Source organism: Salvelinus fontinalis, chromosome 3 (assembly GCF_029448725.1).
Source record: "Salvelinus fontinalis isolate EN_2023a chromosome 3, ASM2944872v1, whole genome shotgun sequence".
Classification (NCBI taxonomy): domain Eukaryota; kingdom Metazoa; phylum Chordata; class Actinopteri; order Salmoniformes; family Salmonidae; genus Salvelinus; species Salvelinus fontinalis.
In genome coordinates, this window is record NC_074667.1 from 52,516,747 (window position 1) to 52,539,534 (window position 22,788).

Below are 22,788 nucleotides of genomic sequence, written 5' to 3' on the forward strand. Positions count from 1 at the left end.
AGGAGATAATTGTTAATCACACCAAAAATAAAGCACATACACTAATATTTGCTGAATTTAAAATTGCTTTTAAAACAATGGAGCAACAATATTACATTTTATCCTGGTTTAAAGTCAAAATGTAATCTAATCCTTCTAAACTAAGATTTAGTGGGATTAATTTAAAAATAGGAATAAAGTTTGGTGCAACAAGATTAATAAATAAACCTTTATTAAACCCAGTTTAAGAGTTAATCCATGTCGGTACAACCCACCCAGTCTTGATATGTAAATGCTGATATACTTTATTGTACATCATGCCTACCACTAGGGGATGTTGTGAATAAGGTTTATGATATTAACTGAACAGATAACTAAATAAAAAAACAAAAACACCCCGTCTTAGATTACCTTTTATTTTTCATATATCTGAAAATGCAAAGTTCATTGCCGTCGTCAGGCTGTCTGAGAGTTTGGTAGCAATTTTGTCTGAAAAGAGAAAGGAGAAATTGTATAAATTCACAGATCAACCTATCAATTACAGAAGTAATGGTAATAAAAACACCTAAACAATATCGAAGTTAAAAACCTCAAGCTAACAAAATATGGTTGTCAAGTGATCTACAAAGCAAGGATTTATACAACAAATTGTTTGTGTTAAAATGTAAGATATACCAGCTCTTTTCTGTTGCTTCTTCCTCTTCTTCCCAGCAGCCACGAGTGCTTGGCCCTGCTGAAGAGGGTCTACATTCCAGATATCCTTTAAATCGAGGGTCCTGGGGGCAGCAGCATCAACTGAACCACCAGTCTTTGCCCTTGGTGCTTTAATCTCCACAGTCATAGGTCCAAACTAGTGTTAAATAAAAAAAGACAAGATGTACAAAACAATGATACCACCTTCCTAAAATTGGATTCACATGGGCAGTATGTCATGGAAAGAGCAGGTGTTCAAATGTTTTGTACACTGTTAAGATGAAAGTCCTTTGATGAATTGCATTTAAGTGGAAACCAGCACAAGTCATAATACGACTGTAAAAGTGGTATCATCATCTGGGTTGTGTTCAGTAGGCATGAAAATGGGGAGTTGCTTCAGGGACTTAAATTTTTTTTTTTACTTCCTGCTTTGGGATGGGTGTGTCAATGTGTAGTCGTGGCCAAAAGTTGAGAATGACACTATTAATTTTCACAAAGTCTGCTGCCTCAGTTTGTATGATGGCAATTTGCATATACTCCAGAATGTTATGAAGAGTGATCAGATGAATTGCAAAGTCCCTCTTTGCCATGTAAATGAACTGAATCCCCCAAAAACATTTCCACTGCATTTCTGCCCTGCCACAAGAGGACCAGCTGACATCATGTCAGTGATTCTCTCGTTAACACAAGTGTGAGTGTTGACGAGGACAAGGCTGGAGATCACTCTGTCATGCTGATTGAGTTCGAATAACAGAATGGAAGCTTCAAAAGGAGGGTGGTGCTTAGAATCATTGTTCTTCTGTCAATAATGGTTACCTGCAAGGAAACACGTGCCATCATCATTGCTTTGCACAAAAAGGGCTTCACAGGCAAGGATATTGCTGCCAGTAAGCTGCAGGATCGGGGCACCACCAGTACAGAGCTTGCTCAGGAATGGCAGCAGGCAGGTGTGAGTGCATCTGCACACACAGTGAGGCAAAGACTTTGAGGATGGCCTGGTGTCAAAGAAGGGCAGCAAAGAAGCAACTTCTCTCCAGGAAAAACATCAGGGACTGACTGATATTCTGCAAAAGGTACAGGGATTGGACTGCTGAGGACTGGGGTAAAGTAATTTTCTCTGATGAATCCCCTTTCCGATTGTTTGGGGCATCCGGAAAAAAGCTTGTCTGGAGAAGACAAGTTGAGCACTACCATCAGTCCTGTGTCATGCCAACAGTAAAGCATCCTGAGACCATTCATGTGTGGGGTTGCTTCTCAGCAAAGGGACTGGGCTCACTCACAATTTTGCCTAAGAACACAGCCATGAATAAAGAATGGTACCAAAACATCCTCCGAGAGCAACTTCTCCCAACCATCCAGGAACAGTTTGGTGACGAACAATGCCTTTCCAGCATGATGGAGCACCTTGCCATAAGGCAAAAGTGATAAATGGCTCAGGGAACAAAACATCAATATTTTGGGTTCATGGCCAGGAAACACCCCAGACCTTAATCCCATTGAGAACTTGTGGTCAATCTGCAAGAGAAGGGTGGACAAACAAAACCCCACAAATTCTGACAAACTCCAAGAATTGATTATGCAAGAATGGGCTGCCATCAGTCAGGATGTGGTCCAGAAGTTAATTGACAGCATGCCAGGGCAGATTGCAGAGGTCTTGAAAAAGGGTCAACACTGCAAATAGACTCTTTGCATCAACTTCATGTAATTGTCAATGCAAATAGACTCTTTGCATCAACTTCATGTAATTGTCAATAAAAGCCTTTGACACATGTAAAATGCTTGTAATTATACTTCAGTATTCCATAGCAACATCTGCCAAAAATATCTAAAGACACTGAAGCAGCAAACTTTGTGTAAATTAATATTTGTCATTCTCAAAACTTTTTGCCACGACTGTACTTCATAGATGCATAATCTATGAGCAGAATTACTGTTTTACCTCAATTGGCCACGAAATCCCTCATTTGAAAGCTATATCGATCCAGAACAATATCAATGTTCTGGAAGCTGTGCCATACATTTTCCCCCAATTGGGCCAGCCGGCTAGCAATTCAAGTTCAACCAATGAGCTTCAGCCCCTCGCCATATGAGGGACAGCAAGCAAGATGCACATGATGCACCCACAGCAGAGTGAGAGAGAGAGCAATGATGTGGTGCACATATGGGCATTTGACATAGGGACCACTGTCGGCTCATAAACGCTACTTAGACCCTTGGGTCGGGTCTGTGGGACCCATTTTCAATGTTTACTAAAAGAAAAATTATACAATTAATTATTTTTTCAACCCGAGACACATTGGCCTTGGCTCATTTTCTGTGAAGAACATGTGAAATAACACATTTATTGAGTGCACTGTGTACCCTGGTACACATGTATATTACATACAGTACCAGTCAAAAGTTGACACACCTACTCATTCCAGGGGTTCTTTAATTTTTACTATTTTCTACCTTGTAGAATAATAGTGAAGACATAAAAATGATGAATTAACTCATATGGTATCATGAAATGAAAATCAAAACATTTTATATTCTTCAAAGTAACCACCCGTTGCTTTGATGACCGCTTTGCACACTTGGCATTCTCTCAACCAGCTTCTTGAGGTAGTCACCTGGAATGCATTTCAATTACCAGGTGTACCTTGGTAAAAGGAAATTTGTGGAATTTCTTTCCTTCTTCATGCATTCGAGCCAATCAGTTGTTGTGACAAGGTAGGGGTGGTATACAGAAGATAGCCCTATTTGGTAAAATACCAAGTCCATATTAAGAACAGCTCAAAAAAGCAAAGAGAAACAGTCCATCGTTACTTTAAGACATGAAGTTCAGTCAATACAGAAAACTTCAAGTTTATTCAAGTGCAGTCGCAAATACCATCAAGCGCTATGATGAAACTGCCTCATGAGGACCGCCACATGAAAGGAAGACCCAGAGTTATCTCTGCTGCAGTTCATTAGTTACCAGCCTCTGAAGCATTTATTTGGGCTGCAATTTCTGAGTTCAAGTAACAGACTTCTCAACATCAACTGTTCAGAGGAGACTGCGTGAGTCAGGCCTTCCTGGTTGAACTGCTGCAAAGAAACCACTACTGAAGGCCACCAAAAAGACGACGTGCTTGGGCCAAGAAACACGAGCAATGGACATTAGACTGGTGGAAATTTGTCCTTTGGTCTGAGTCCAAATGAGATTTTTGGTTCCAACCGCAGTTTATTTGAGACACTGAGTCGGTGAACGGATGATCTCTGCATGTGTTGTTCCCACCGTGAAGCATGGAGGTGGTGGTGTTATGGTGCTTTGCTGGTGACACTGATTTATTTAGAATTCAAGGAACACTTAGCCAGCATGGCTACCACAGCATTCTCCAGCAATTCGCCATCCCATCTGGTTTGCGCTTAGTGGGACTATCATGTGTTTTTCAACAGGAAAATGTCCCAACACATCTCCAGGCTGTGTAAGGGCTATTTGACCAAGAAAGAGAGTGATGAGTGCTGCATCATATGACCTGACCTCCACAGCCACCCAACCTCAACCCAATTGAGATGGTTTGGGATGAGTTGGACCACAGAGTGAAGGAAAAGCAGCCAACAAGTGCTCAGCATTTGTGGGAACTCCTTCAAGACTGTTGGAAAAGAATTCCAGGTGAAGCAGGTTGAGAGAATGCCAAGAGTGAGCAAAGCTGTCATCAAGGCAAAGGGTGGCTACTTTGATGAACATAAAATATATTTTGATTTGTTTAACACTTTGGTTAATACATGATTCCATGTGTTATTTCATAGTTTTGATGTCTTCACTATTATCCTACAATGTAGAAAATAGTAAAAAACAAAGAAAAACCCTTGAATGAGTAGGCGTGTCCAAACTTTTGACTGGTACTGTATGTGGTGTTAAGAGTCCACTGGACCAGAGGGTGATAAAAGTGTGAAAAAGTGTGTGTTGGTGAAAACAAGTCAAAATGATTAAAAAAGGTTTGTTGTTTGCCTTCCTCCTCCCTGGGCCTGCTATTTCAACATAGCACCAATAACCTGTCTGTCTCCCACTTTTCTCGCACTCTTCACCCTTTGTAGTGTGTGAAACTAATGTCTTGCGGGAACCTGCAAAATGTTATTACAACACACTGTAAAAAAGCTGTATTTTCCCACACACTACCCCATCCAGGTATACATTAAGGGAGGGACACAACAAATAAATTGCTTTGCATGTGTGGCTCCTTACCACAATCAATCAGTATGGCAAAAATAATCTCCGCTCAGAGAGCCTTAGAAATATTTTTTGCAGAGAGAAGACACTTTGGAAAAGAAAGAATTTTTCCAAATTTGAGGATCATGTCTGTCAATTCAGAGTCTGACAGTGATTTGAAAGAAGAGGTTAAGATTGACCCAGTAGGATAAATTTGGATGTCAAAAAATTGTGAAACTGAATGGTCTTCTTGCCCAAGTAATGAGACACCTCGCATGGCTGCCAATGTGATAAGGATGCAACCAGGGCCGACGCAGACGGCGGTTACTTATGTGCAGGACATAAAGTCTTTTGAACTGGTCATCCCAGACACCATCCAGAAAACCATTCTGGACTGCACTAATTTGGAGAGAAGGCGTGTTTTTGGAGAGAGATGAAGGAGATGGACCCAACTCATTTACATTCATACTTTGGGGATCTTATCCTTGCTGGTGTTTTCAAATCCAATGGAGAATCCCTGTGGGATGCAGAAACTGGCAGAGCACTTTTCAGAACAACGATGTCTCTGGAAAACGTCCACATTTTTTCCAGGATTATCCGATTATTATCCGAGACACCAGACCAGCTCGGTGGCAGAGAGACAAGCTAGCTGCAATCAGGTAAGTGTGGGACAAGTGAGTGGACCACCTTCCCCTGTTTTACAACCCAGGGCCCAACGTTACTGTTGATGAACAGCTTATGCCATTTAGGGGCCGCTGCCCCTTCAGGCAGTACATATCGTATAAACCCACAAAATATGGAATCAAGATCCGGGTAGCCTGTGATGCTGCTTCATCATATGCGTGGAACATGCAAGTGTAAACAAGGAAGCCAGACGGAGGAGCGCCTGAGAAGAATCAGGGGATGCAGGTTGTCCTGAACTTGACAGGGACTCTGCGGCCACAACATCACATTCGCTAACTTAAATTATTTTTTATTTACTTCGCACAAGCTGGGACAGGAGCACCTGACGATGGTAGGAAGAGTACGAAAAAAAACAAGCCAAAGCTCCCACCTCAGCTGTTGAATACACAGAACAGGCCAGGCCTATCAATTCCTTTAAGTTTGTGTTCATGGCCGACACGTCCCTAGTCTCCTACGTACCAAAGGCAGGCAAAAAGGTGGTACTCATGAGTATGCTGCATAGAGATGGGCGAATCTGTGGCCAGGAACATCAAAAACCACAAATCATCACAGATTACAAAGGAGGGGAGGACAATTTAGACAAGCTGGTCTGGTGACTGGTTACAGCTGTGATATTCTTCAACATCTTGGCGTAGAACGCGTTTGTCATCTGGATGGCGTTGAACCCAGATTGAAACAGAGGGAAGCTCCAGAGGAGAAGGCTCTTTCTAGAGGAGCTGGGCAAGGCATTGGTAAGACCACAACTCCAGAGGCGGCAGCAGATCCCAAGGACACCAGCTTATGCAGCCATCGTGAGGGGGATTCAGGAGGAGGATGCTTGTCACCCATCAGCCCGTCTCGCAAAACCAACAAAGCCAATACCGGAAGTAAGAGTGAGTGATGTTGTTGAATGTGTGTGTCTGACTCTCCTACCTTGGCCTGCTGTAACTATGTATGTGAGTGAGTGTGTGAGATGTTAGTAAAATTCCTGAACTAAGTGTTTATCATTCTAGGTTGCAGCTGGTAGCAACAAGAAGAAGCGCTGTGATGTGTGTGGACCCAAGAAGGACAGGAAGACACAGTACACATGCATCAAGTGCAAGAAGTAGACTGGCCTTAATGTGTGTTCAATTGGGTTGAATTATCATTTCCATAATATACAGTGTGTAAAATTTGTCCTTCCAAATTGATCAGGTCAAACCAATAAACATCAAGTGATGAAAACATTGTTTCATTTATAATTGTTCAAGATAAACATGATTTTTCTACCCATGTCTTGATTATAATTGATTTGTTTACAAAAAATAACATTTGATCAATAACAAAAAAAAGAATTGCGCTTTTATTGATAAATGTGATCTAGAAGAAGTAAATGGCAAATATTAACCATGTATGCTGTCTATATTGCTTGTAATTGATAAGTCAACATCTAAGTATTTTTACATAAATTATTACAGGATTGTTTTAAAAATCCAATAATGTAGTGAGTCCACCAGACCCGCGAACATTAGGTGAATAACAAAAACATGACCACCACACAAGAGTTAAGAACTGAAAACGTCTAAAAAGTACCACAGAATCCATTTCACTTGTCAAGTAAAAGCACTGCAATACCTCAGGGTCCTGATCATCATCATCCATGGATTCAGTTTCATCCTTGGACTCAACCTCATCCAAAGCTCCACCTTCCATTTCGCAAGGTGGTTCTTCTTGACCACCCTGAGTCATCCCAGCAGTTGCCATGCAGAAACCCATTTGGACATCAGTGCAAGACGACACTACAAGAAAGACATTTAGCACATACTCTTTTTATCCCAACATACTTTTCAATTACTAGGTAACTGTCAAATGTGTGCGTGTATCCTACCAGCTAGCACTTCCTGGTTTCCCTTCTCAAGTACCTCCCAGTCGAAAGCTTTGCCCATCTCTGCCACAATCTCAGCACTGATATGAGTGGGAAGAGTGTGCGTCTCCGGAGGGTGTGTAAAGTAGCTGATCCTACCCCTACATGACCGCAAATTAAACAGAATAATGGGACTTTATTAGGTAGGGACGGTGTTGCTTTGAAAACCTCAGATGTAATAAATGTTTTTGCAGTTTGCACCCACCCTGTCCAGTCCATTAGGACACTCTTTGCTGCCTTGTCATTATCAGGCACTCCTCCCTTCCTCAACTTGCCCTGTCGCTGTGCCAACAAAGCCAGGAACTCGAGAGCTGTGTGGAAGTCTGGAACACCATAGTGTTCCATGATCTATTGAGAAATGAAATGAAATATGAAAACTTGGACGTAACATCTGTCACATCATTGCAGTGAATATGCCGTTAAATAATCTTTGGATACCTGTGTCTTATTGCAGCGTCTTAAGATGGCTTCGACTGGAGGTATAGGGTCTACAAGCTGCTCAATCTTTACACAATTCCGAAGGATCATGGCCGCGTCAGTCGTCGAGGTTGCCATTACAATGCCAGGACAATCTAAAAGCTTGATGTGCTTGTCCAAGTGTATTTCCTGAAGGCACCTAAAAGCCATCATACAGGTCAGTCAAGCAAAGAAAGAACATGTAGGCCTAGACATAAATAAAGCCAAAAGCTTTGTACTTACTTGGTTACACCAGGTGTGGCTCCAACATTGCATGCACGTGCCCGCTTCAAACTGTTTATGAGACTGCTCTTTCCAACATTGGGAAAGCCTGAAAAAAAGAAAATTATCAAAATATTGCATTACTTCAAACATTTGCCCAGTTTGAAAAGTCTGGAATGACGTGGCCATGATCCTTCGAAATTGTGTGAAGATTGAGCAGGTAGCCTAGTGGTTAAGAGCGTTGTGCCCGTAAGTGAAAGTTTGCTGGTTCGAATCCCCAAGCCGACTAGGTGAAGACATTTTTTTTAAGTGCAGTTGAGCAAGGCACTGAACCCTAATTGCTTCTGTATCAATAAGTGCATCGAGGACGTCGTCCCCACAGTGACTGCACATACATACCCCAACCAGAAGCCATGGATTACAGGCAACATTCGCACTGATCTAAAGGGCAGAGCTGCCGCTTTCAAGGAGCGGGACTCTAACCCGGAAGCTTATAAGAAATCCCGCTATGCCCTCTGATGAACCATGAAACAGGCAAAGCGTCAACACAGGACTAAAATCAAATCGTACTACACCGGCTCCGACGATCGTCGGATGTGGCAGGGCTTACAAACCATTACAGACTACAAAGGAAAGCACATCCGAGAGCTGCCCAGTGACACGAGCCTACCAGACGAGCTAAATAACTTCTATGCTCGTTTCGAGGCAAGTAACACCGAAACATGCATGAGAGCGTCAGTTGTTCCCGGACGACTGCATGAGCACGCTCTCCACAGGCGATGTGAGTAAGACCTTTAGAGAGGTCAACATTCACAAGGCCGCAGGGACAGACGGATTACCAGGACGTGTACTCCGAGCATGCGCTGACCAACTTGCAAGTGTCTTCACTAACATTTCAAACCTCTCCCTGTCTGAGTCTATAATACCAGCATGTTTCAAGCAGACCACCATAGTCCCTGTGCCCAAGAACATGAAGTTAGCCTGCCTAAATGACTACCGACCCGTAGCACTCACGTCTGTAGCCATGAAATGCTTTGACAGGCTGGTCATGGCTCACATCAACACCATTATCCCAAAAACCCTAGACCCACTCCAATTAGCATACTGCACCAACAGATCCACAGATGATGCAATCTATATCACACTCCACAATGCCCTTTCACACCTGAACAAAAGGAACACCTATGTAAGAATGCTGTTCATTGACTACAGCTCAGCATTCAACACCATAGTGCCCTCAAAGCTCATCACTAAGCTAAAGACCCTGGGACGAAACGCCTCCCTCTGCAACTGGATCCTGGACTTCCCGATGGGCAGGCCCCGGGTGATAAGGGTAGATAACAACACATCTGCCACGCTGATCCTCAACACGTGGGCCCCTCAGCGGTGCATGCTCAGTCCCCTCCTGTACTCCCTGTTCACTCATGACTGCACGGCCAAGCACTACTCCGACACCATCATTAAATTTGCTGATGACAACAGTGGTAGGCCTGATCACCGACAACCATAAGAGAGCCTATAGGGAGGTCAGAGACCTGACCGTGTGGAGCAAGGACAACAACTCTCCCTCAACGTGATCAAGAAGAGGAGATGATTGTGGACTACAGGAAAAGAACACACCCCCATTCTCATCGACGGGGCTGCAGTGGAGCAGGTTGAGAGCTTCAAGTTCCTTGGCATCCACATCACCAACAAAGAAACATGGTCCAAACACACCAAGACAGCCGTGAAGAGGGAACAAAACCTATTCCCCTTCAGGAGACTGAAAATATTTGGCATGGGTCCTCAGATCCTCAAAAGGTTCTACAGCTGCACCATCGAGAGCATCATGATGGGTTGAATCACTGCCTGGTATGGCAACTGCTCGGCCTCCGACCGCAAGGCAATACAGAGTAGAGGTCGACCGATTATCATTTTTCAACACCGATACAGATTATTGGAGGTCCAAAAAAAGCCGACTGATTAATCTGCCGATTTTTATATATATATATATATATATATATATATATATATATATATATATATATATATATATATATATATATATATATATATATATATATTTGTAATAATGACAATTACAACAATACTGAATGAACAATGAAAACTTATTTTAACTTAAAATAATACATAAAATCTATTTAGTCTCAAATAAATAATGGAACACGTTCAATTTGGTTTAAATAAAGCAAAAACAGTGTTGGAGAAGCAAAAGTGCAATATGTGCCGTGTAAAAAAGCGAACGTTTAAGTTCCTTGCGCAGAACATATGAAAGATGGTGGTTCCATATTCCCAGTTCTTCAATATTCCCAGTTAAGAAGTTTTAGGTTGTAGTTATTATAGGAATTAAGACTAGTCTACCATCTCTCTCTATACCATTTGTATTTCATATACCTTTGACGATTGGATGTTCTAATAGGCACTTTAGTATTGCCAGCCTAATCTCAGGAGTTGATAGGCTTGAAATCATAAACCGCGCTGTGAAGCAAGCATTGCTAAGAGCAGCTGGAAAACGCAGTAAAGTTTGAATGCTTACGAGCCTGCTGCCGCCTACCACCGCTCAGTCAGACTGCTCTATCAAATCATAGACTTAATTATAATATAAACACAGAAATACGAGCCGTTGGTCATTAATATGGTTAAATCCGTAAACTATCATTTCGAAAACGTTTATTCTTTCAGTGAAATACGGAACCGTTCCGTATTTATTGAAACGGGCGGCAACCCCAAGTCTAAATATTGAGGTTACATTGCACAACCTTTAATGTTAAGTCATAATCATGTAAAAGTCTGGCAAATTAGTTTGCAACGAGCCAGGCGGCCCAAACTGTTGCATATACCCTGACTCTGCATGCAATGAACGCAAGAGAAATGACAATTTCCCTAGTTAATATTGCCTGGTAACATTTATTTATTTAAACTAAATATGCAGGCTAAAAAAAATGTGCCTCTGTGTATTGATTTTAAGAAAGGCATTGATGTTTATGGTTAGGTACATTCGTGCAACGATTGTGCTTTTTTTGCGAATGCGCTTTTGTTAAAACATCCCCCGTTTGGCGAAGTAGGCTGTGATTTGATGATAAATGAACAGGCACCGCATTGATTATATACAACGCAGGACAAGCTAGTTAACCTAGAAATATCAACCATGTGTAGTTAACTAGTGATTATGTGAAGATTGATTGTTTTTTAATAAGATAAGTTTAATGCTAGCAAGCAACCTACCTTGGCTCCTTGCTGCACTCGCATAACAGGTGGTCAGCCTGCCATGCAGTTTCCCCGTGGAATGCAATGCAATCGGCATCCAAAAATGCAGATTACCGATTGTTATGAGCACTTTAAATCGGCCCTAATTAATCGGTCGACCTCTACTACAGAGGGTAGTGTGTATGGCCCAGTACATCACCGGGGCCAAGATTCCTGCCATCCAGGGCCTCTATACCAGGCAGGGTCAGAAGGCCCTAAAACATTGTCAAAGAGTCCAGCCACCCTAGTCAAAGACTGTTCTCTCTGCTACCGCACGGCAAGTGGTACCGGAGCGCCAAGTCTAGGTCCAAGAGGCTTCTAAACAGCTTCTACCCCTAAGCCATAAGACTCACGAACAGCTAATCAAATGGCTACCCAGACTATTTGCATTGCCTCCCCCCCCCCCACACTGCTGCTACTGTTTATTATCTATGCAGTCACCTTAATAACGCTACCTACATGTACATATTACCTCAATACCGGTGCCTCCGCACATTGACTCTGTACCGGTACCCGCTGTATATAGCCCCGCATTTGTTATTTACCGCTGCTCTTTAAGGATTTGTTATGCTTATCTCTTACTTTTGGCAGGTATTTTCTTATATCTGCATTGTTGGTTAAGGGCTTTTAAGTAATTATTTCATTGTAAGGTCTACACCGGTTGTATTCGGCGCATGTGACAAATACATTTTGATTTGAAGAAGCTCTGGATAACAGCATCTGTTAAATGACTAAAATGTACATTTAAAATGTACCCACCAACCACACCAACAGTGATGGCTGTCTTAATGTCCAGGTTGCGGCAGTAGTTCCCCAAAAGTTTCATCAAGCATTCCGCACCCACACAGGCACTGCTACCTAGGAGCTCAGCGGTGGCCTGGGTAACAGGTACATTGCTTCGCTTCTGCAAATAGAAAACATAAGTATAGTTACTAGATCCTAACTGAAAAAAGTTTATTCAGTTTTCATCTAGTACATAGGTTCTTATTGCTTGACAGTAAAACAAATATTTTATGTAACTTAAATTGATTTCGGTAAACTATCCTGTCCATGTTCTACATATGCCCTTCTGAATAGACTGACTCACCAAATTCTTGTTCTGTTGTTGCGTTGAGGCTTTGAAAGCCACAGTGGGAAATTCATTGCGAAGATACTTGATCCATTTCTCCACAATCTCCTTGGACACCAGGTCTAAGAGTACAGTGGAAAGACATGTTTGGCAGTTAAAGATAATATGGCACAATGCTTTCTAATGTATAAAACTATGCATATTAATGAATCTCACACACTCACCAATCTTGTTAAGCACTAGGACTATTTTCTTGTCAGTGCCGCTCTGAATGACAGCCTGCTCCACCTGAGGACAACGGCAGCCAAGAGGGTCACGGGCATCCAGAACCTCCAGAATCACATCAGAGGCCTCAACCACCTTTTATACAGAACAGGGAATACAACACATTGTTATAATATAAATTATAAAGCACCACACACAGGTACCCTTCTCTAAAAGATCAGCTTACTGGTACAGAAATGTAATGTAAATAAATGGGTATCACTCAAGTGCAATACTGCAAATTGTTAAACACGTGCTACTGTGCATACTCACAGACAATTGGACTTGATAAAGAAAAGTTACCTTTTTGAATTCCCTGTAGTACGCCTTTCTTGAATTCTCATTTTCAAAATTGACATGCTTCTCTAAACTCTGCATCTCAGTTTCCTGCAATCAGAGAACACAAAAACACTCATGACAAGCTTTCTCATTTAATGAGAAAAACAGCATTGGGAGAGCTGCTCTTTCTATAACCTACAATAGTTAAATTACCCTCTGCTCAAACGCTCTTTGTCGCTCTAGAATATCTCTCTGAAAACTATCCAGACTTCTCCTCTTCATCTGCTCCCGTTCTCTTGACAACCTCTGCTTTTCTTGGAGCTCCTGAAGCTGACCATGGCAAAGAGAGCAACACATTTTAAATACCTATAAATCAATTGCCAAACCAGAAGAATTGTGCTATTGTCATGACATAAATTAACAGTAATAAAAATAAATGTATATCATGGTTCACCCTTTTCTTCCGGATTTCTTCTGGTTTTCCATACTCTTTGGGATGGCGTGCAATGGACAGCTCTGAATGCATTTTCCCTCCTTGAGTCTGTTGTCCATCTTTCCCCTCCAATTGAAATTAAAACTCCAATGAGATATGGCCACCGAAGTTAACATAACATAAGTAGCTAAACTATAGTTAGTTAAGCTATAACTAGTTGGTTACAGTATACAAAATGTGTACAGTGCAACATTTTTTTAACCTTTATTTAACTAGTCAGTTAAGAACAAATTCGAATTTTCAATGACGGCATGGGAACAGTGGGTTAAGTTAACTGCCTTGTTCAGGGGCAGAACGACAGATGTTTTACATTGTCAGCTCGGGGACTCGTTCCTGTAACATTTTCAGTTACTAGTCCACTCGGCTACCAGCCGCCCCGTCTACTTCACACTGAGTCGGACAAAGGTATTATATTGGGCTGCAGAGACCTTTCTCAGGTCATTTGCTATGTTTTAGTCAAAAACGGAGGTTTTCTTAAGTTGTAGCAATCCATGTTGTACAGTATTCGTCAAAATGGGGTCAGCTGCCTGGCAGTTGTATCCAATGTGGTTACAACAGGCTAACGTTAGCTATTCGCCGCAATTAGCATCTCTTGTGTATTACTACTATACTCACCAGCGACGCAAGTGAAATCAAAATTATATTGTATTCAACATTATGGCTTGCAGCACACTGTTCTAAAATATAATCTGTTGCAAATTGTTCGACTATGAATAACATATTGTTAGTTATAACGTTACAATATAGCTAACGTTCTGAGTAGCAAGCAGGCTAACTAAACATACCTTTTGTTTTCCTTGGAAAAGTATTTTCGCTCGCTTTTGTTCTGCAAAACCCACAACAATGAAATAAGTTACACATGAACCTAGCTACAATGTTGATTAAATGTTTAAACTATAAAAGTCAAATAACATTTATGTATTTACGCACTTCTGGCCTTCGACATGATTTCACATGTGGAGTGGTTGGTGATGGGTTGCGCGGATCTGACGTCAAATCACTACATCAGGTTAACGCTCTTCAAAATAAAAGCTCAGCAAAAACAAAAACGCATGCAGCTGCAGATTATGCGCCCTGAAACCGAATGTCTGCGATGCGAACTTGTTTTTCAGCTTCTTCTGCATTTTCTTCTGTGGGGGTTAATGGCAGACTACATCCTATGAGGTGTATTGCCGCCACCTGCTGAGTGGGGTGAAAACTGGGAAACTTTATCGCAAAAAAGGTAGGGTAGGGTAGGGTAGGTGAAAAACATACTCATATTAAAAAAACGTAAACAAAAATGCTTAGCCTTTTTCAAAAATATACCCAGATCCCTACACAGGCTCTGGGGCCTTGTGAGGGGGGAACATAGTTAGTCAGTATTCCCTGAAATGTTTTTTTTTTGTATTATTATTCTTCGTTTGGCCAGTACAATCTATCCCTTGGGCAATACAAACAACAAAATTAACCTCCTTTAACACCTTCATTCTCAGGCTGCAGGGCATCCACTGCATCAGCTATTTGCACTGTCTCTGCAAAGGAGACATGCGTGACAGACCTTGATCCTTGCTACTACTCAGAAGCTCTGAATCCCACCACAATTGCAGCACCATGTTGTTCTTCTTCTTGATGAGGTTTAACGGCAGTTGGCATCCAAATCAAATCACATTTAATTGGTCAAATACACATGGTTAGCAGATGTTAATGCGAGTGTAGCGAAATGCTTATGCTTCTAGTTCCGACAGTGCAGTAATATCTAACAAGTAATATAACAAAATCACAACGACTACCTTATACACACAAATGTAAAGGGATGAATAAGAATATGTAGATATGGATGAGCGATGGATGTGCGGCATAGGCAAGATGCAGTAGATGATATAGAATGCAGTATATACATATGAGATGAGTAATGTAGGATATGTAAACATTATTAAAGTGCCGTTATTTAAAGTGACTAGTGATGGCTTTATTAAATCCATTTATTAAAGTAGCCAGAGATTTGAGTCTGTATGTTGCCAGCAGCCTCTATGTTAGCGAAGGCTGTTTAACAGTCTGATGGCCTTGAGATAGAAGCTGTTTTTCAGTTTCTCGGTCCCAGCTTTGATGCACCTGTACTGACCTCGCCTTCTGGATGATAGCAGAGTGAACAGGAAGTGGCTCGGGTGGTTGTTGTCCTTGATGATCTTTTTGGCCTTCCTGTGACATCGGTTGCTGTAGGTGTCCTGGAGGGCAGGTAGTTTGCTCCCGGTTATGCGTTGTGCAGACCGCACTACCCTCTGGAGAGCCTTGCGGTTGACGGCGGGGAAGTTGCCGTACCGGGTGGTGATACAGCCCGACATGATGCTCTCGATTGTGCATCTGTAAAAGTTTGTGAGTGTTTTATGTGACAAGCCAAATTTATTCTGCCTCCTGAGGTTGAGGCACTGTTGCGCCTTATTCACCACGCTGTCTGTGTGGGTGGACCATTTCAGTTTGTCCGTGATGTGTACGCCGAGGAACTTAAAACTTTCCACCTTCTCCACTACTGTCCCGTCGATGTGAAAGGGGGGGTGCTCCCTCTGCTGTTTCCTGAAGTCCACGATCATCTCCTTTGTTTTGTTGATGTTGAGTGAGAGGTTATTTTTCTGACACCACACTCCGAGGGCCCTCACCTCCTCCTTGTAGGCCGTCTCGTTGTTGTTGGTAATCAAGCCTATCACTGTAGTGTCATCCGCAAACTTGATGACTGAGTTGGAGGCGTGCATGCCACGCGGTCGTGGGTGAACAGGGAGTACAGGAGAGGGCTGAGAATGCACCCTTGTGGGGCCCCAGTGTTGAGGGTCAGTGAAGTGGAGATATTGTTTCCTACCTTCACCACCTGGGGGTGGCCCGTCAGAAAGTCCAGGCCCCAGTTGCACAGGGCAGGGTCGAGACCCAGGGTCTTGAGCTTATTGACGAGTTGAGGGTACTATGGTGTTAAAATTTGAGCTGTAGTCAATGAACAGCATTCTTACATAGGTATTCCTCTTGTCCAGATGGGATAGTGCAGTGTGATAGCGATTGCGTCGTCTGTGGACCTATTGGGGCGGTAAGCAAATTGGAGTGGGTCTAGGGTATCAGGTGGGTGGACGTGATCTGATCCTTGACTAGTCACTCAAAGCACTTCATGATGACAGAAGTGAGTGCTATGGGGCGATAGTCATTTAGTTCAGTTACCTTAGCTTTCTTGGGAACAGGAACAATGGTGGCCATCTTGAAGCATGTGGGGACAGCAGACTGGGATAGGGATTGATTGAATATGTTCATAAACACACCAGCCAGCTGGTCTGCGCATGCTCTGAGGACTTGGCTAGGGATGCCGTCAGGGCCGGCAGTCTTGTGAGGGTTAACATGTTTAAATGTTTTACTCATGTTGGCCACGGTGAAGGAGAGCCCATAGGCTTTGGTAGCGGGCCGTGTTAGTGGCACTGTATTGTCCTCAAAGCGAGCAAAGAAGTTGTTTCATTTGTCTGGGAGCAAGACGTTGATGTCCTCAACCGGGCTGGATTTCTTTTTGTAATCCGTGATTGACTGTAGACCCTGCCACATATGTCTCATGTTTGTGACTCTACTTTGTCTCTATACTGACGCTTTGCTTGTTTGATTGCCTTGCGGAGGGAATAACTACACTGTTTGTATTCGGTCATATTTCCAGTCACTTTGCCATGATTAAAAGCAGTGGTTCGCACTTTCAGTTTTGCACGACTGCTGCCATCAATCCACAGTTTCTGGTTTGGGAAGGTTTTAATAGTCACAGTGGGTACAACATCTCTGATGCACTTGCTAACTAACTCACTCACCAAGTCAGCGTATACGTCAATGTTGTTGTCTGAGGCTACCCGGAACATATCCCAGTCCACGTGATCGAAGCAATCTTGAAGCGTGGAATCCGATTGGTCAGAACAGCGTTGGATAAACCTGAGCACGGGCGTTTCCTGTTTTAGTTTCTGCATATAGGATGGGAGCAACAAAATGGAGTCATGGTCAGATTTGCCGAAGGGAGGGCGGGGGAGGGCTTTGTATGCATCACGGAAGTTAAAGTAGCAATGTTCCAGAATGCTACCAGCTCGTGTCGCGCATTCGATATGCTGATAGAATTTAGGAAGCCTTGTTCTCAGATGAGCTTTTTTTAAATCCCCAGCCACAATAAATGCAGCCTCAGGATATATGGTTTCCAGTTTACATAGAGTCCAGTGAAGTTCTTTCAGTGCCGTCGAAGTATCTGCTTGAGGGGGAATATACACGGCTGTGACTATAATCGAAGAGAATTTTCTTGTTGAGATAATGCGGTCGGCATTTGATTGTAAGGAATTCTAGGTCAGGTGAACAAAAAGACATGAGTTCCTGTATGTTGTTGTCATTACACCATGAGTCGTTAATCATATGCCATACACCCCCCGCCCTTCTTCTTACCAGAAATATGTTTGTCTCTGTTGGCGCGATGCATGAAGAAACTAGGTGGCTGTACCAACTCTGACAACATATCCCGAGTGAGCCAGGTTTCCGTGAAACAGAGAATGTTACAATCTCTGATGTCTTTCTGGAAGGTAACTCGTGCCCTAATTTCGTCCACCTTGTTGTCTAGAGATTGGACATTGGCGAGTAATATGCTCGGAAGCGGTGGATGGTGTGCTCACCTTCTAAGTCTGATCAGTAGGCCGTTCAGTTTGCCTCTCTTGCGGCGACCGCATTGTTTTGGGTCGGCCTCTGGGATTAGATCTCATGTCCAGGGTGGAGTTCCAAACAAAGGATCCACTTCGGGAATGTCATATTCCTAGTCGTAATGTTGGTAAGTTGACGTCGCATTTATATCCAATAGTTCTTCCCTGCTGTATGTAATAACACTTGAGATTTTCTGGCCTAACAATGTCAGAAACTTGACTCCTCTTTGGAGTGCTTTTTTTGTTTAACCTAACCAGCAGAATGGTTAGTCCATTTGCCCACATTTCTCCACCACGTGTGGCAAACCTCAAGGTTATGAGCGTTTGTCACAAATTAAGTGGGAAACTGTCACCAAATTACCCCAGATTGAGAGTTCTTTCGAACAGGACAGTACCTGTGTGTTTGTTTCTCCGTCCTGGTCCACCCAGGTCGTAGGCAAGGTCAAGGATAGCAGGGTTCGGTACACGAATCGGGTTCTCGGTAGGTCCAGGTCCAAACGCCAACAGGTAAGTCCAAAACAGTCCAGCTCATACACGGTAAATCCAGCCAATATCTATTGTCTCTTTGTTTACGGTTCATAGATCCTTCCAGCCCTCTCTTCCTCTTCTTGGTTTTTCTTGACCCTTTATCTGTCCACCTTCTGAGATTTCCACTTGCTTCTGGGACTTGTAGTTTTGGCAGTCGGCCATTTTGTGATCTGTAGTTCTGATCGGGGTGGCCATTTTAGTGATCGGGCAGAGCCCGTTTATTAGTTCTGCTCTCACATATTTGCCATTTATCACTCGACCCCCTTCTTTGCCACACATCTCCCCCCCTAGATCCGACCCCCTAGGTCGGGCTACCGCAGCAAAATATGCGTGCATGCGGGATAACCCATCCACATTTCCCATTTCCTTCCCTGCTTTGTGTTTCAAGTCAAAGTGAAACGGTTGGAGACTCAAAAACCACCGCATCACCCGAGCGTTCTTCTCTTTAGCCCTATGCATCCAGGTGAGTGGGGCATGGTCACTGATGAGGGTGAAGTGGCGCCCCAACAGGTAGTATTTCAGGCTTTCTAGAGCCCACTTTACTGCCAGTGCCTCTTTCTCAACGACTGCGTAGTTGGTTTCCCGTGGTTCCAGCTTCCTGCTTAAAAACAGGATGGGGTGTTCCACCCCTTCTACCTCTTGGGATAGCACTGCTCCCAAGTCGACCTCTGAGGCATCTGTCTGAACCACAAACTCTTTCTCAAAGTCTGGTACCACCAGCACTGGATTACAGCAGAGAGCCTCCTGTAATGTTTCATAAATGCTTTGGTGGCCCTTTCATCCCATTTGACCATGTTTGGCCCTCTGGCTCTAGTCATGTCGGTGAGTGGGGCGGCCACTGTGGCATAACTTGGGATGAACTTCCGGTAGTAACCGGTCAGCCCTAGGAAGGCTCGAACCTGCTTCTTATTTACTGTTTTTGGCCATTCTCTAATTGCCTCCACCTTCTTACGTTGGGGTTTGATTAACCCGCTTCCCACGGTGTATCCCAGATACTCTGTTTCCCCTAACCCCACATAACACTTGGCAGGGTTCGCCGTGAGCCCTGCCTTTCTAAGGGTGGCCTCTTACTGCACTACTCTAACCCTGGAAAGCTTAACCTGCCTCTCTCGCACCGGACATTTCTGATCCCCAGCCCCATGGGCACCCTTACGATTAACGCATAACGCTTCTTTCCCCAATGCTACACATTCCTTTGTTTCATACCCTTCTGTACACTTCTCACACCTAGGATCCTCCCTCCTACACACTGCTGCCACATGCCCATAAGCTTGACACCTGCAACAACATAATGTGTTCGGCACAAAAGCTTGTACGAGATGGCTTAAATATCCTAACATAATTTTGTCAGGCAAAGATTCAACATCAAAACACAAAAGAACAGACAACAACTCTTCTGTTTCACCACTCACGCCACCCTGTCTGCGTCGCACCGAACGACGAGCATCACAAACACAAGGAATCTTCCCCTTCAGTTGGTAAACTTTCACTTTTACCACTACCCCAGTCATCACTCCTTTCAATGGCACAATTTTCTTGAGAGCAAAACAATTCACATCTCTTGTCCCCATTTGTTTGATGGACTCATCTTTATCCTGACCCTCGGTGCAAGCCTCGGGCTCTGAGAACTTTACCACACCTACCACCTCCGATAATTTGCCCTCACTCACTTCCATTTCTCATCCTGTCTTCGAGCCGGCATACAACTCACTCTGTTACACTTTCTACCATTCTTCTTTAGTTAACAAACCATCTACAAGATTTCCCAACATCTTTAACCGATTCAAGATCACCCGCTTCCTTCCTCTCTCTCTTCAACCTCCTCTGCCTCTCTTTTCCCCTCCATTCCTCCGCTCTATTCCAAGAATATGTCTCCTTATGATAATATTGTACTTCCCCTAACATACATCTCTTTCTCTCAAGGGACACCATTCCCCTCGCTACCTGGGGAACCCCCGGATAACAAAGTTCAATCCACAAAACTTTCTGCAGCACCATGCTTCCCCAGACCTCTTCTTCTTCTATTGTATATTGGTGATCGCACAATTGAATGTGTATTCCGCCACCTACTGTGCGGGATGGAAACAGGATTCCCCAAAAACGGAACAAACTACTAAAAAACTACAAAAAATATTTGAATAAAATAAAGAAAGAAACTTTTATGTTAAATAATCTAACAGATCTGATCCCTACAATGGCTCAAGGGGAATCTGGAAAGGCAGGTTTTCCGGCGCCTTGCAAGTCTTCAGACTTAAAATTCTTAAGTCCCATAAACATTTTTGCCGCAGCCACAATAATGTCCAGTTTCTTAGACTTCTTTGAATGCCACACAATTCACCTTTGAAAATATTTTTTTACCCATTTTTCATGGTAACCAATTGGTAGTTACAGTCTTGTCCCATCGTTGCAACTCCCATACGGACTCGGCAGAGGCGAAGGTTGAGAGCTGTGCATCCTCCGAAACACAACCCAGCCAAGCCGCACAACTTCTTGACACAATGCCCACTTAACCCGGAAGCCAACCACACCAATGTGTCAGAGGAAACACCATGCACCTGGCGACCGTGTCAGCGTGCATTGCGTCCAGGCCTACCTCAGGAGTCGCTAGAGCACAATGGGACAAGAACATCCTTGCCAGCCAAACCCTCCCCTAACCCAGACGGCGCTGGGCCAATTGTGCGCCGCACCATGGGTCTCCCAGTTGCGTCCAGCTATGACACGAACCAGGATCTCTAGTTGCACAGCTATCACTGTGATGCAGTGCCTCCACATAGGATTTGATTTACCGCTGTAACCTTTGCCACCTCAATCTCCTTCACCCTTACAGGGCACTCCAGGAACTTGGGATCATGATCCACACCACTTTTGCAACATCGTCGTCCTTCTACACACCATTCATCAGTATACTCTGTCCATCTGCACACACTTGAAACATGGCCTAATCCTTTACAATTCTTACACTGCAGTGGTTTGGGGATGAAAGCTCTTACCACGTATCTTATATAACCAAGCTTCACATGCGTAGGTATTTGCCATTCATCAAAAAACAACAAGAACGACAGACATTCTTATTTTTCTCCATTCACCCACCGGGCTAAAAATGGCTGTCTAACAATGATCAACAACCAACTTGACAGAGCTTGAATATTTTTTTTAAGAATAATGTTGCAAGTATTGTACAATCCAGGTGTGCAAAGCTCTTAGAAAGAGACTTACCCAGAAAGACTCACAGCTGTAATCACTGCCAAAGGTGATTCTAACTCAGGGATGTGAATAGTTATGTAAATGAGATATTTCTGTATTTCTAAAAGCATGTTTTCACTTTGTCATTATAGAGTATTGTGTGTAGATGGGTGAGAAAAAATAAATATTGAATCCATTTTGAATTCATGCTGTAAAACAAAATGTGGATTAAGTCAAGGGGTATGAATACTTTCTGAAGGCACATGTGTCTGGAGAAACTCTTCATCAAACGACAGTAAAACCAATAGACTTTCCTTCTTCTTTCCATCTACCATGTGGTTCAAGCTATGTGCATCAACTACTCCTGGCTAAACATCAACTATGTCCTGGCTAAACCGAAACCACAGTATATAAGGAGTTGCTAGAGATAACACCTTTTGTCGGTGCCCTATTCAGAAAATCATAGCAAACCACTTTTATATATATTTTTGAGAGGCACAATGCACACTCCTTTTGCTCTTCTAACACACATAAAATTAACATCATACCAGTCCTGGCCACTCTGACTGCCTCCAATGCATTCCTCACCATCTCCGTTACAGCAAACGGGTCTCCCAAAAAAACATCCTTACTCATGAATTGCTCTCCAACAAGGAACAAGCCATTAACAGCCCGAGGCTTATCTTCATTAACAACTTAAATAACAATACTGTCACGCCCTGACCTTAGTTATCTATGTTTTCTTTATTATCTTTGTTAGGTCAGGGTTTGACGAGGGTGGATATGCTTGTTTTGTATTGTCTAGGGTTTTTTGTATGTCTAGGGGTGTTGGTAAGTCTAGGCATATGTATGTCTATGGTGGCCTGAATTGGTTCCCAAACAGAGGCAGCTGTTTATCGTTGTCTCTGATTGGGGATCATATTTAGGTTGCCATTTTCCCTTTTGGTTTTGTGGGGTCTTATTCTATGTTTAGTT

General features: G+C 43.1%; 1 protein-coding gene across 1 annotated transcript; it reads right to left on the reverse strand.

The window, feature by feature from the left end:
* Positions 1 to 379: 379 nt before the first annotated feature.
* gnl3l (guanine nucleotide binding protein-like 3 (nucleolar)-like) lies at positions 380 to 14,471 on the reverse strand. Its single transcript, XM_055917348.1, has 15 exons — positions 14,372 to 14,471; positions 14,227 to 14,267; positions 13,403 to 13,507; positions 13,162 to 13,278; positions 12,973 to 13,056; positions 12,630 to 12,765; positions 12,424 to 12,527; positions 12,096 to 12,240; positions 8,112 to 8,199; positions 7,851 to 8,028; positions 7,618 to 7,760; positions 7,377 to 7,513; positions 7,124 to 7,287; positions 655 to 829; positions 380 to 468 (listed from the first exon to the last, which is right to left on the reverse strand). Exons 1-15 carry the CDS (start codon positions 14,385 to 14,387, stop codon positions 401 to 403), a joined length of 1,701 nt encoding a protein of 566 aa, XP_055773323.1. The 5' UTR covers positions 14,388 to 14,471; the 3' UTR covers positions 380 to 400.
* Positions 14,472 to 22,788: the final 8,317 nt, after the last annotated feature.

Bases quoted from the DNA above. Each gene is read 5' to 3' on its own strand.
- gnl3l (XM_055917348.1), bottom strand. The intron at 13,279-13,402 runs GTGAACCATGAT...TGCCATGGTCAG, and splicing joins AAGAAATCCGGAAGAAAAGG to CTTCAGGAGCTCCAAGAAAA. The intron at 8,029-8,111 runs GTAAGTACAAAG...GATGGCTTTTAG, and splicing joins GCCACACCTGGTGTAACCAA to GTGCCTTCAGGAAATACACT.